This window comes from Emys orbicularis, chromosome 1 (assembly GCF_028017835.1).
Source record: "Emys orbicularis isolate rEmyOrb1 chromosome 1, rEmyOrb1.hap1, whole genome shotgun sequence".
NCBI lineage: Eukaryota > Metazoa > Chordata > Testudines > Emydidae > Emys > Emys orbicularis.
In genome coordinates this window covers 287,213,125-287,227,723 of record NC_088683.1, presented here as the reverse complement: position 1 = coordinate 287,227,723, position 14,599 = coordinate 287,213,125, and the positions used below count along the sequence as shown (strand labels likewise).

The window sequence follows — 14,599 nt, the reverse complement described above, 5'->3', positions numbered from 1 at the left end:
GTTGAAGGTTACTGGTCTGGAGGCTGGGAACCTGACTCCTCTTCATCCATCTGTTCATCACTAGCCAAAAAGTTTCTGAAGGAGGTCTTGAAACTGAGGCCACAGGAGAATAAAACCACCTACATTTTCATGATGATCAGGAAGGAGACCCACTTCTGGAGGGTGGGCCCCAGAAAGCCCATTATGGCCCAACTGGGAAGTTGCATGGTTCACTTTGACCAGATTGGGCCACTGCCATCCACATGATGGATAAGATGGGGCCCTGAAATGAGTGTTCTAGTCTGGAACCATCTCCTGATCTTAGTGAGTGGGGAAGTGAAGATTGCTGTTGGGATAGGGGAGGGGGTGTTGATGTGGTGCAATTAGGAGAGTGACCAGAGTAGAAGATCTCCTCTATTGGTGGTGCTGATCTCTGAGGTGATGTCAGTATGGGGAGCTGAGATCTTTAAGTTAGTGCCAGATGAAGTGCCCTTGGTAGAGAGGGTGATACTGGAGAGAAAGTAGCTTCCATCAGTAATAAATCATCAGGGAATATTAGTGCCTTAATTGCCAATGCCAGCTCTGATGTCAGTACTGAGATTTTCAGCACTGAGGCATCTATCCCAGTCCCAGTTACTGGTGTAGCCTTGAGACCCTTTGATGCAGAGTCAGAGATTGAACAGTGTCACTTGCCCCTATAGTATGAAAGGGCATTGTGCTCAGTAGAGCTAGGAGAAATATTTTTGAAAATTCGTTTATTTGCTGGAAAATACAGTTTTTGTGGACTCTAAACTATTCAAGAATTTGACCCAAAATTGACCCAAATAGTTTTGGCCCAAACTTTTTTGGGGTGGTGGAAGGGGTAGATTCACAAGGGCACTATTCACAAAATGGCTGGAGGAATCATAGAATATCAGGGTTAGAAGGGACCTCAGGAGGTCATCTAGTCCAACCCCCTGCTCAAAGCAGGACCAATCCCCAGACAGATTTTTACCCCAGTTCCCTTAATGGCCCCCCCTCAAGGATTGAACTCACAACCCTGGGTTTAGCAGGCCAATGCTCAAACCACTGAGCTATCCCTCCCCCCAGGAGCCTCCTTTATAACCTTTACCCCAATGATTAGGGAAGTCACCTAGCTTGGAGGTTCAAGTCCCTGAATCATGAAAGGGAAGGGGGGAGGGGACTTGAACCTGGGTCTCCCACATCCCAGGTGAGTGCTCTAACCCTGGGGCTAAAGGTTATAAGGAAGGCAAGCAGCAACATCACCACTACCACTACCTTCTCCTCCAGCCATTTTAAGAATCTAGCCCTTAATTTTCCTTTGCCTTTATTTTAAAAATGCCCAGAAACTAAACGTTTCATTTCAGGACAAATCAAATTTAGTTTTTTGTTGGCTTAAATTTGCTGAAATTTTTCAGAATTTTTGGTTTCAGTTCAACCTGAACTACAATCCCCCCCAGAATTGCCTGTAAACCAAAATAAATAAATAAATAAAATCAGTTAGTCACACAGCTCTAGTGCTCTTTCCATGGGAAGAGAGCAAAGAGAGAGAGGCTCTTAGGCCTCAACTTTTCCTTTCTTTGGGGAAGGCCACTGCTGGGAACCCTGGTTAGTCTGGTGCTCTGATACCTTTCGACAGTATGGTTCCAGTCTTCAATGGCAGAGCAGCCATTAGTACTGAGGTGGTCCTTGGCTGACGTTACTTATAGCTTGTGGGTGCTGGGACAGATTTTTTTTTACCAGTACCAGTCTTGGGAGTCACACCCAAGCTGACAGACTGGGACACAGAGGTTGATGCCAGTTCTTTTGGATGTGAACTTCCTCCCAAACAGCTCCAGAAGATGTAATTTCAGCCAAGTATCCCTGAATTTTCATGTGCTTGAGGAGAATGATGGGCAGATGGAGCATCAGTCGGGCACATGGCTCTTACTGACAAAACAAACAATGGCTATGATCGTCTGTAAAGGGGTGAATCAGTCGTAAGACAAGCACAGGGTTTAAAGCACAAAGCGTTTGAATCCACCACTGAAGAGGTTTTGGCACAAAGCGAAAAATTAATTTGTTTTCCTTCTTCTTAAGGGGATTGAATTTAAGGAAAGCTTTTAAAAGAAAAAGAAATAAAGGGGGAATCTACAGGAAAATAAAGCTATAGAAAATGTGCTAGGAAGTAGCAGGCAGACAGAGTTTGGGCCTGCCTCACTGCCATGCACAGTAAGAGGGAACTGAGAGCTGCTGGCAGGTGCTCTGCCCATTATGCCATCAGGTGAGGAGGCTCAGAGGCATGCAGGGCACAGGTGCGACCCAAAAAACACTGCTGTTCAAAGATTCTGATCTCACATGTATGAGGCATATGCACACCTAGAGAGTGATCCACAGAGACAAATGAAGAATCTTAGCTCTTACTGATCACTTGTAGTTCTGATTCTCTGCACCAATCCTAGTCATATGGCAATCCAATCTGTTTATATGGGCACAGTTTCAGTTTTCCCCTCTAGAAATGTTATTAATGATCAGAGCCTGTAAATTTCCTTAAATAGAGCCTCTTAATAATCCCACTTGTTTGAAAGATGAAGAAGAGATCTCAGGCAGCATAACTAAGTAACTGATGGCATCTGAATGACATACTGTGAACCAGAAAAAACAGGTTTTAAGTAAATTAGATAATCTAATTTGTTCCTTTCCTTTCAACATCCTCTGAGGCATTTCTGAAATCCCTATGAACAACAGGAATTAATAATTCACCAGTATAAAAAAAATCAGTGAATGACAACAACAAAAAATCGTATTTATGGTAAGATTCATTAACTCAGAAAAGTATGACCATCTTGAAACCTGGATTGTATGAAGTTACATTTGAGTAAACCCATAATAGAGAGTAATATTTTGAGTAACTCAATGAAGACCTAGAAAGTGGATAAAAATGGTTTGTGCCTTTTTGCTTCTGTATAATGAGTAAGTTCTTTTAAACAGTTTTTTTTCCTGTTTTTTTCCCCTTAAAAATATCAAGTCTTTTCTTCATGATACATTAATTGAAATCAGCAATTTCAATACTGACATCAATGGGGCTACTCAGTGCATAAAGGTAGTCACAAGCATGTTTCTAGGATCGGGGCTTAAGATCGTAATCTCTTTCCGGCACAGATGGTATCGTCTGTGTGTGTTTGCATAGGGCCAGATCAACATGTAGGTCAATGAAAACATTTTGACGACACTGAGTTCTTCTGTCATGACTAGGAAAGAAGATGGGACTTTTTGGACGTTATCACATTATCTTTCTGGAAGCTTACTACTGCAGCTTTGATAAGGGATGGATGGGTTCCAGAAAATTCTGGAAAGCTTTTTGAAGAACCTATGTCGTCTCATTTTCACATAATCAAAAAAATCAGGAAGAATTATCATTAGAAAAATCACTTGATTTTACTGCACAATTTAGCAAATGAATGGCAATTATTAAATGCATTATTTTAACCGAGCGTTGCCCTCAATTGCCTTCTTTTGGAATAGCCTAGTACTCAACAGAATTTTGTTTATAGTTTTTAGCATGTTTTAGTTAGATGGCAACCTGTATAACCAAGCCTATTATTTAGGTTTTAAGGTTTGAGGAGCCTGATGGCAGTATTTTCAATAACACTGCACTGAGTTTTGGGGGGGAGGAGGGAAGAGAACAATATAAGGGTCACTCATCCCCAGCTACAAGTATGACAGCATGCTCTTATTCAACATTAAAGTTTCTAGTAGCCTAAGCTGTAATGTCTAAGAAAAGAGTATCACCAAAATATCACCTCTTCAAAAATACTATCTGAATTCTTCTTTCATACTGAATAATACAAAAATCACTTCAATGAACAAAGTTTCTAATCACTTCACCCACCATAAATGAAGAGCTCCAAAAGTTAACAGAAATGCTACTTAGAAATTTAGGACAAGTGGTAAAGCATTTAATTTAAATTTGGCCAGGACCTTAGTGCCAATACCCCTGTTCTTGAAAAAGTTGCATAGGATTTTAAAGATGAGTGGCGAACTCTCAGTTTTATATCTCCCCCATACTACATATCTCCCCCATCACGGGGCACTGAATCAATATTGCCTCAGTGAGGAGCCTGATTCATATTCTTCTGCGGGTTTTTTTGTTTACTTTTTATGGACAGCTTTTACAATTGTACAGCATGGCTCCATCCACCCCATTAGTATAATCATTAAAAAACCTTATCAATTCTAAATTACATTTCTAAACCTGTGATCTTAAAACAGTATGTTTTGAAAGAGATCATCTCTTACCTTTATTTTAGCAGTGTATTCACCCCTACCTCCAAAAAGGCCAAGACCACCAAGTAAAATGTCAGTATCGGCATAGAAGCGGATAGCTTCCACTGAATGGGCTGAATAACCCCAACCTCCTCCATGACCTACAAGGAACAAATAATTACAGATCTATATAGAACCAGATTTGTGTAATGAAAGTCTGTTTGTGCAGCAAGATTATACTGAGTACATACTTTCAAATCTGTTAACCACACTATAATCTTCCTTGGAATAAACTTTCATTACTGCTTGAGTCTCCTCCTCTGTATTTGCTACGCCCATTTTTAAGTCCTGCATAGCGGCCAATGTATCAAGACAACCTGAAAGAAAATAAAAAGAAATATTCAATTTCTGTAACTGGAAACCACAATTGGTGGAACTCTGATGAAAAGCTGAATGCTCCTAAAGAAAAAATGTATCAGCAGCACTACCATCTTTCCCCTCACCTACATAAACATACTGTAGCAGAAGAATAGTACTTTGCCTCCAATTACGCTCAAAGAAGTCACTGTGGTAAAATATATAGCCTTACCACTAAAGACAAATCTTTTTACTAAGAATTTGCTCTCAATAAACTAAGAAATATTTGACTAAACGTGTAATGTGGACAATGGCATACAACCTCTCAACAACAGCCTTACATAAACATTCCTCCTTTGGTGTCAGGTATGCTTTACATACATAAGTGAAATGAAAAGCTAAAGCAGAAGTTTCTCACCTGACTATCAGTCTCTACATATTCTTATCAAATGGGTCAAGACTCAACAGTAAGATCAGGATGGAGAAACTACATGTAGAAAACCGAGATTAGCGGTAGGAACAGGCATCCTAGCTGAAGTTAAAGTATAGCTCTATGCACTTTTTAATCCATTTGAGAGAGTCTTTGCTTAGAAATAGAGCTGGTCAGAATTTTTCTGGCAAAATTAGGTTCTGTAGGAACATGCTGATGTGCTAAAGTGAAATATTACAGGGTCAACAGCTCCATGGCTGGAGTCTTGTCTCTGGGGGCTGTCAAGTTCCTTGCTCCATGGCAGACAGCCTCCCACCTCTCCACACAGGTCTCTCAGGTGTAAAATGTCCATTTTTGTCTATAACGCTTCAAGGTAGATGCCTTCATTGAGTGAAGGAGAATTATCAGCACTCTGTACGAATGAAAGTCTATACAGATTAGGAAATTATCCTCCAAATGGTTAGATTTAGATTCTGCAACTGACCTCCATTTTATTGGGAAAGAGGAAGCAGGTAAGGGGTTTATCCTTGGACAACTCTAGGAGTTCTAAATAGTGTTGTTGATGTGGCCATGTGGCAAACTGTGAAAATATTTTCCCCTCTCAATCTGGTGCAATATAAAGGAGTCAGTTATTCTCTTGCCACAAAGAGGTCTATCTTTGCATGGCCAAACAGTGAAAGCTGCCACTACATATCTAGTTTTAGAAACCACTTCTACTGGTCTTGTATTCTTCTACTTCACAAAGAAACAAAATGTATGTAGAAGTATAAATCCTTCAAATTTAGAGCTGCAAACCAGTCATCTTACAGCAATGAAGGAATGGAGATCCCCTAAAGTGGTCATCCTGAACTTCAAGTTCTTGATTATCTTATTTGTTCCTCAGGTATAGACTGGGTCTCAGACTTTCTGAAAAAACATCAGGTGTAAAATCCCTGTTCTTGGTGTTCTAGTAGGACTTATTCTATTGTACCTTTGACAGGAGCAAGTCAAATTCTTCCAGGAGGACCTTCTCATAAGAAGCGTTTCTGAAGAGGGATGAGAGGAGAGTTGTAAATAGGCCTGGTGCCAAACTGGATGGAATGTGTGTCAAGGACAGTCTCCCAGATCCAGCAACTGGAAATAATCACACATCAGGAGGTATAAAAGAAGGATAAATGAGGATTGAAAGGAGGGAACAGAATGGAATTAGATGGGGAAAATAAATGAATGTGTCTATTGGGTGCAGCATCAAATCCACTTCTTACAAACAGATGAAGTGGTCTGGGTTGAGGATTGTTGAGGATGCTTGCTCCTTTATTGCTGCTAAGGCCTCTTCGGATAGGTGGGTCTTGAAAGGGATTGGAATCTTCTCTGTGAAGAGAATCACTGCCAAATTAAGACTGTCCCATGTGTGGAACATGAAATTGGGTAAGGATAGTAGGGGTCCCTGAAAAAGGTCAAGGACTAAGAAAGACAACAAGATCTAGCAGTAACGCTAGTGGACTTCATTTTCTCTAGAACCTTGTTAGCTGCACCACTGAAGAGGTCCTGGTCTACAGATAAGGCCTCAATTCTCCCTTAGACTTCTAAAGTACACCCTGAGGAACAGAGCCACTAGTGCCTCTTCAAAGCACTTCTGTAGCCACAGAACTGATGTTTATGTTAGACACATCACAGGCCACTTTAAGGGCATGCTTGGCTATAATGCAATCCTCACTCACAAAGGAATTAGCTGCCTGTTTTCTCAAGTCTGAGGCTGAATCCAGGATGGGGTTTCCAGGCGTTTCCCAGACCACATTAGGAATACCTTGCCATTATAGCCTGGCAACTTTCCACCCTCATGTCCAGGGAGCCTGAAAAATAAAACCTGCATCGAAAGTCATCCAAGTCTTCTGCCTTCCCTATCTTCGGGTGCTGAATAAAAAGATCTGGGCCCTTTTAATCCATCCTGGGCTGCAGATACCACAAGGGAATTGGGGACAGGGGGTTACCCCAAAAAAGAAATTCCTCAAAGAGAATGGGGATACATACAGTGTGTTCTACTACAGACCTGTGAGGTTTATGGCTAATGGGGATCGTGTTTTTTTTCCCTTCTGCCTGGGTCTGTAAGATGCCAATAAGAGAGCTGTTGACTCCACTGTAAAAGTACCTTTCCCCCCCCCAGATTTAGGCTCTTCATGTGAAGATGGCAAACTGTCTGAAAATATCAGGTGATGACATCACAGTAAATCCTATGTTTTCATCATGTGAGGGGATATCTACATTATATCCATCAGCAGATTTGTCAGTGTCCTAAGGGACATCCTCTTCCAAAACATCCCATATCCTAGTCTTCCACTGTGGACATGTCAGGTCCCTGAAAGGGATAGCAAGCTGAACTGGTATAATCTGTAGGTATCAGAACAGTCAGTACTAGTGCCAACAGTTGTGGTGTCTTCACCAGTGCCACAGAAGCAGAGACATCTCTTCTAGAGTGCGAGTCAGATGGTGCCCAGGGTTTTAGCTTAGCTGCTTCAATAAGGGCCTAAATTGACTCTTGTATGAAAGGCCATGTAAGCAGCTGTACAGGATCTTGAAGCATCTCCTTCCAGGAGGCAGGCATCTGGGAGAGGGTGAAAAATGGGCTGAAATGTACTGAGACACAGCGCATGGCATTGGGGACCCGTGAGCCTGCCTTAAAATGCACCAAGGCTGTTCCCTACTACTTCCATAAACAGGGAGACTCTGGCCAGAGGGCTGGGAAATGGGTTGCGACTGCAAGAGAAGGATACCAGGATACGTGCCAGAAGTACCAAGACATGGAGACACAGTGTCCTGGATACTGGAAGAAGAGAGAGCTCCTCTGACATCAGTGCCAACTCTTCCTGCACAGACTGATTTGGCAGCACTGGCTCCCAAATTGGGATGCTTGGTGTAGAAAAGTGGGTAGGTGCTTTATTTTTTTATTATTTTTTTATTATACACACACACACACACACACACACACGTTCTCTCATGCCAAAATGTTTCCTCTTCTCCTTATTTTTGGAAGAAATTTTGTGGAGGTAGAAGTCAGCGCTAAGAAGTAGGGTTGGCACTGGCACAAAAGCAGAGAGTGTACCTTTTCTGGGTGGTTCTGATACCAAGGCAGGAGCTGGTGCCAGAATAGCTGGAGCCATCAACGTTGCCACTGGTGCCAGCATCAGGTTATGGGGGCTTCTCTTGGGTATGGTACTGCTGAAGCGTGCTGACATGAGATAGTGCTTCTGGCAGCAGGCAATGAAACTAAACCCAGATCCTGCAGCCAACTCTGATACCATCAAGTGCCTCATAGGCACAGAAGGCAAGGACCTCAGCAAAAAAATAGGAATGCCCTGGGTATGCACAAGACTCTGTTCTGAGGGCAGATATCTTGGCTTCAGGGTCTCAGAGGACTTATAAGCCTGTAGCCTCAAGTCCCTGCAGGTAATTGGCTTGGCAGCCGCACTGCTGAGAAGGATCTGGGAAATGTGATGGATCGCAACCTCAGCATGAGTCAACAATGCGATGCTGTTGCAAAAAAAGCAAATGCAATTTTGGGTTGCATTAACAGAGGCATGGCATGCAAGTCACAGGAAGTGATAGTACAGCTCTACTCAGTGCTGATTAGGCTCAGCTGGAGTAGTGTGTCCAATTTTGGTCACAGCTGTATAGAAAAGATGTAGAGAAATTGGAAAGGATCTAGAGGTGAGCAACAAAGATGATCAAAGGGATGGAATGCAAGCCATATGAGCAAAGGCTGAAGGAACCAGGTATGGTTAGTTTGGAAAAGAGGAGATTAAAGAGGGACAGTATGCCCCGAGCCCTGCCAGAGGGCAGAAGCCATGAGCTCCCCTCCCCGCCAGTCTGTTACACGGAGAAAGGGGCGGGGACAGTGAGCCCCGGGAGCTGCACTTTAACTGTAAAAGATCTGTATGTGGCTTGCGAGCTGCAGTTTGGCCACCCCGTCATACAGTCTGACCTGCGTAACACAAATCACAGAATTTCACCCAGTAATTCCAGCATCATGCTCATATCTTGTGGTTGAGGTGAAGAATATTTTTAGAAAGACATCTGATCTTCATATGAAAGTTTCAAGTGATAGAGAACAAAAAGATCTCTTGTTAAGTTGTTCAAATTATCCTCATGGTTTAAAATGGTTACCCTCACTTTATTGTGTGTGTGTGTGTGTGTGTGTGTGTGTGTGTGTGTGTGTGTGTGTGTGAGTGAGTGAGAGAGAGAGAGCGCGCGCGCTCATTCTTCCTCTGGAATCTGCTATACCATCCTACAGAGGGTAACTTACCCTGGGATCTTAAAGGTATTTCTGAAGAGCAATTTGGGGGAGGGGGGAATTCCTGTCTTTGGGAGGTTGCAACAAACAACATTTATTCTGTATTTTGTAGATTGTTCAAAAAACATTTCAAAGGCCATTTTGCATTTGCTACTCTAACCATTTAAGTAGTTCACCCACAGCCTAAACCCTAATAACATCGGCAGTAAGACTGAAAAGGGGGACAAACCCATTTGATTTGATTACCATTAATAAATATGTTTGGCAAAAGGCCACAAATGTTGGGAAAAAAGGAATCAAATTCAAAAACTTGGAAAGCCACCAGACTAAGTAACAGTTTCTTAAATTGAGTTCTTCTATCCATAATTCTGTCTTCATAATAGTACTAAGGCATGAAAGATAAATAAATAAGAGTGTTTTCCAACAGCCTGAAGGCTATAACTGAAGGGAAGGTTACTTGCCCTGTGCAGTAAATGCAGTTCGAGATGTGTGTGCCCATGGGTGCTCAACTTCAGATGTGCTTACACCCCAAGTACCTTTGATCGAAATTTTTTGGTAGCAGTCCCCAGTTGACCTGCACATGCACTCTACACTTCCTTGCGCCCTGCACCGACGCTACATAGGCCTGTGCGGTCAAACTGCCCTCAGTTCCTTCTCCACCGCAAAGTCCCCAAAGGAAACTGTGAAGCAGAGGGGAAGGAAGGACTGTAATAGAGCATTCATGGGAACACACATCACAAAGAATCCCAGTTTACTCACCCTGTGCAGTAACCTCTCCTTATTTGAGTAGTGTCCCCATAGGTGCTTCACTTCAGGTGACTACCATGCAGCATTCACAGCAGGAGGAGGGGGCTTTGGAGTCACATCCAAGACTAACAACAAGGCTGCATTTCAAAGGCAGCATCTGATCTTGAAGACTAGACTATCGCACAATTTCTAAAAAAGGTATGTAGTGACATACAAGTTACAGCCTTGCAAATGTCCAGAACCGAAACCTGTTTGAGCAGCACCACAGAAATAGAGAAAGACCTCTTGGAATGGGCCAACATTCTAAGAGGAGGCTGAATGTCAGCAGATTTGTAGCACTATATAATACAATCAGGAATCCACCTGGAGAACCTTTGGGTGGCAACTGCTGAACCTTTAGACCTATCCACAATGGATACACAGTCTGGGTGAGCTTCTAAATTACCTTGTTCTGTCCACATAAAAGGCTAATGCCTTCCTACCATCCAAGGTGGGAAATGGACTAATGAGGTTTTGGGGAAAATATCAGAAGATGGATGACTGTGTTAATATGAAACTCAGACAACAACTCAGGTTAAAGTTCTGGATGTGGACAAAGAAACTGTGTTCTTGAAAAATACTGGAAATGGGGGTCCACCATTAGATCTCTTATTTCTTCAACCCTTTGAGCAGAGGTAACAGACACAAAAAGGCAGCCTTCATAGATAAATTAATGAGGGAAGAGGGAACAATTGGCTCAAAGGGAGGATTCATAAGGCATTTAAATACTTGATTTAAATCCCAAATTGGCAGTGAGTTCCTTAATCTTGAGGGGGAAAGTTACCCAATCTTCTGAGAAACCTCATTGTGGGATGAGAAAAAACTGAATCCCTCAATCGAGGAACAAAAAGCTGTTATGGCTGTCAGGCATACCCTGATGGAACTCAAATAATCCTGTCTTTAACTCTAGAAAGTAGTTCAAAACAGTCGAGAGGACGAGTGAGCAGATGGAGAACATCTCTGATCGCACCTAATGCTGTATCTTTTCCAGTCATGAAGGTAAGTGAATCTTGTGGACTCCTTTCTACTGTTCATTAATCCTGTTTTGAGGCAGTACAACAGGTAAGTCTCTAGGCCTGTAATCCATCGAGGAGCCAAGCTGTGAGATGAAGAATCCTCAGGTTGGGGTGAGAAACATTCAACCAGCATCTTGAGAAAGGAGATGAGGAATGGATGGAAGAGTGACTGCGTAACAAACACCTGGGTGAATTAGGTAAGGTTACCAGATCTGTCTGGGCCATGTGTGAACTATTAATATGATTTTAACCTGGTCATACCTGATTTTATCACCCTCAGAATCAGGGGTGGTGGAGGAAATGCATATAGAAGGCGCCACGTTCATGGAACAAAAAAGATGCCTCCCAATGAGTGAGGGCCTAATCACCCTCTCCCGCCCCGCAACAAAATTATTTGCATTTCTTGTAACAGTGGCAAAGAGGTCTATTTTCAGAACTCCCCAACTCAGAAATATTTGATTGAGCATTCAAGAGTCCCACTCCCATTGAGTCCTGGGAGAGGTGTCTGCTGAGGTAATAGGCCATCGTATTTCGAACCTGGGAAATAAGTAGAAGAAGTTACTCACCTTATGCAGTAACAATGGTTCTTTGAGATGTGTCCTCCTATGGGTGCTCCACTGTAGGTGTGTTTGCATCCCTGCGCTGATTGAAGAACTTCAGTAGCAGTGTCCGTTAGGCCTACACATTCACTGTCTCTCCTTGTGCCCCACCACTAGGGTAGTTACTGTTTATGGACTAACTCCACTCACTTCCTTCTCTACCACAGAGTCATTGCCAAGAACTCCGAAATAGAGGGGAGGAGGGTGGGTTGTGGAGCAGCCAGTGTGACACACATCTTGAAGAACCATCGTTACTGCACAAGGTGAGTAATTTCTTCAAGTAGTGTCCCTACAGGTGCTCCACTGTAGGTGACTCCCAAGCAGTATCCCCTCTGGAGGGCAGGGACTTCAGAGTCAAGTCAGTTACAGATGACAGCACTGTGGAGCCAAAGATGGCAGGGGAAGCAGAGAGTTTCCAGCGATCACATAATGTTCTGTGAAGGTGTGGATTCACACTGCCGCTCTACAGATCTCTGAGATAGGGACATTCTTGAAGAAGGCAATGGATGAGGAAATTGACCTTGTGGAGCATGTATGAATGGTATCTGGAGGGGTCATATTGCAAACTTGGTAACATTGTCTAATATAGTTTGAAAAGCCTTTTGGCTGATATTGCCCAGCCCATAATGGAGAGGAAAAGTCTGGGGGGACTTCCTGAAAGCATTCATCCTGTCCAGGTAGAAGGCTAGGACACTTCTGACATTTAGAGTATGGTAAAATAGCTTCTCTGTCTCGGTGAGGCTTGAGTTAGAAGGTTTGAAGATGAATCAATTGGTTCAATTTAAGGCCATCATCCAAGAAAGGCAGCTAGCAGCAAAGACAATGCTATGGTCTTCCCTTGACACAGCCGATATTGCAGCCAGATACATATCAACGGCGGTAGTGATGCGACATGCCTATGAACTCCACCTGTCGGGTTTCCTGAAGGAGGTGCAGGCAATCGTCGAAGATCTTCCCTTTGAGGGCACTGAACTCTTTGCAGAGAAATTGTTCACGATGCAGCTTGGCCAGCTGCTCAGTGAAATTGTTCAGTTTCAAGTAATTCTCGTAATCATATTTTGCCATAAGCGCTTGGTAACTGGTGATTTGAAACTGAAGCATGGCTGAGGAGTACATCATCTCCCAAATAAGTCCAAATGCTTCTAATCCCTATAGTAGGGAGTGGACCTCATGTGGTGTTGACAGCCATGAGAATTGACAGCGTCCACTACGATAGAATTGGATGGAGGGTGGGAGAAGAGGAACTCTGCTTCTCTCGCAAGGACATAGTATTTTTTGTCTTCTCGCTTGCAAGTCTGTGCAACCGACGCTGGAGTCTGACATATGGTTCTCACAGGGTCGAGAAGGGCTTCATTGATAGGGAGGGATACTTTTGAAGAGGAAGATGAGTGAAGGATGTCCAGGAGCTTGTAGTGCATATCCTTGACTAGCTCCAAAGTCCTGGACACCGTGGCTAAGAAAGTGCGTCTTGGGGGCTCACGGGAGGGACTAGAAGCCCAAGAGGCCTGGGGGGTGGTATGCAGCCCAAGGGTCCCAGTACGGACACTTGGGTGATGGTGCCTATTGATGGCTGTAAGAGGACGGCAGTGGTGGACCATCTGAAGATATGCCATGGGGCCTTGTTGTTATCAGGCCCCATAGAGGGTTTGGGGGGAGTACAGAGATATCCCCTCCTCTGAGTCCGCACTGGAGAGCAGGGGAGCATGGCAAGGCAGTAGGGGAGACTACTGTGCCGGGCAAAGACTTGGTGCAGAAGTCCCAGTGCCGAGGAGAGGAGACTCGGCATGTCAATTATACAGAGGTCCCTGAGGTGCTGGAATTCCAGCGGTGCCGACTGGCTCAGTGCCACAGTGGTGCCGAGGGGGACGGAGATCTTGTTCACATCGGCCATTCAAGTACAGGATGAGGCGTCAGTACCAATGGGACATCGTATACCAGTGGTGCCTTCGAGTATTTGGTCCTGTCCTTCTCTTTAGGTGCTGTTGACTCTGTGCCCATACCCACTGGGTCTGTGGGCACATCAACAGTGCCTGCCATGGATTCCGGGTTTGGCCTGTCTCGGTGCTGATGGTACCAAGGCTACCAAGCATGTTGGGGATCATTTTCGGCTAGCTTGCAGCTCGCTGTGGGGACTTCCCGCCCTCTTTTTTGACTTATGAGAGGCCGGCGGCAGATTTTTTTTACCCCAAGGCCCTTGGATGTTGAGGGATGTGGGGAAGACTCATGTCTGTGTGGAAACTCTTGGCACAGGTCCAGAGAAGGTCTGAGAGCTGCCTTCATGGATATACTCCTCTCTCTCAGTTCTCTGTCCTTCGGAGACCAAGGCCTAAGCAACCGACAGAAAGTGCACTTTTGAGGAATGTGTCCTTCCCCAAGACAACGAATGCACTGTGAATGCGTGTCTGTGATGGGGATACCCTTGTTGCAGAAGAGGCACTTATTGATGCCCAGAAAACTGAGCACAGGCCATTGGGGAAGGAATGGCCCCCCAAAAGAAGGATGGAAATAAATAAATAAATAAATAAAATCCCCGCATGCTGACTAGCCTTGTGGCGGGACACAAGGCGAGACAGCGCATGTGCGGGCCTAATGGACAGTGCTACCGAAGTTCTCTGATCTGCAGCGCAGGGACGCAAACATAACTACAGTGGAGTACCTATAGGAACACCACTCAAAGAAGAGGCAGAGTTTAGGATGCAGTTGCCTAAGCACAGTTCCAGAGTTTTATTGCTTCAGCACAAAGAGAAGGCAATCTGGCCCCTCCCTATCAATTGATATAAAACATGCAGGCTATGTTGTCTGTCAAGATCCTTATGGACTTGTTTCTGATTAAAGTTAGGAAACAGACAGAGGCATTCCTGACTGCCTCAACTTGTGGAGGTTGACGTGCAAGAGTGCCTCTTGGGTTGAACATTTGTCC

General features: G+C 44.0%; 1 protein-coding gene across 1 annotated transcript in view; it reads right to left on the bottom strand.

The window, feature by feature from the left end:
• Positions 1–14,599, bottom strand: part of MYCBP2 (MYC binding protein 2) — a 419,800-nt gene that overhangs the window by 246,647 nt on the left and 158,554 nt on the right. Inside the window, exons 25-26 of the mRNA XM_065413662.1 lie at positions 4,476–4,601; positions 4,258–4,385 (exon numbers count right to left, since the gene is read on the bottom strand). Of these exons, the coding sequence (XP_065269734.1) occupies positions 4,258–4,385; positions 4,476–4,601 (254 nt within the window). The remainder of the gene's footprint in view (positions 1–4,257; positions 4,386–4,475; positions 4,602–14,599) is intronic.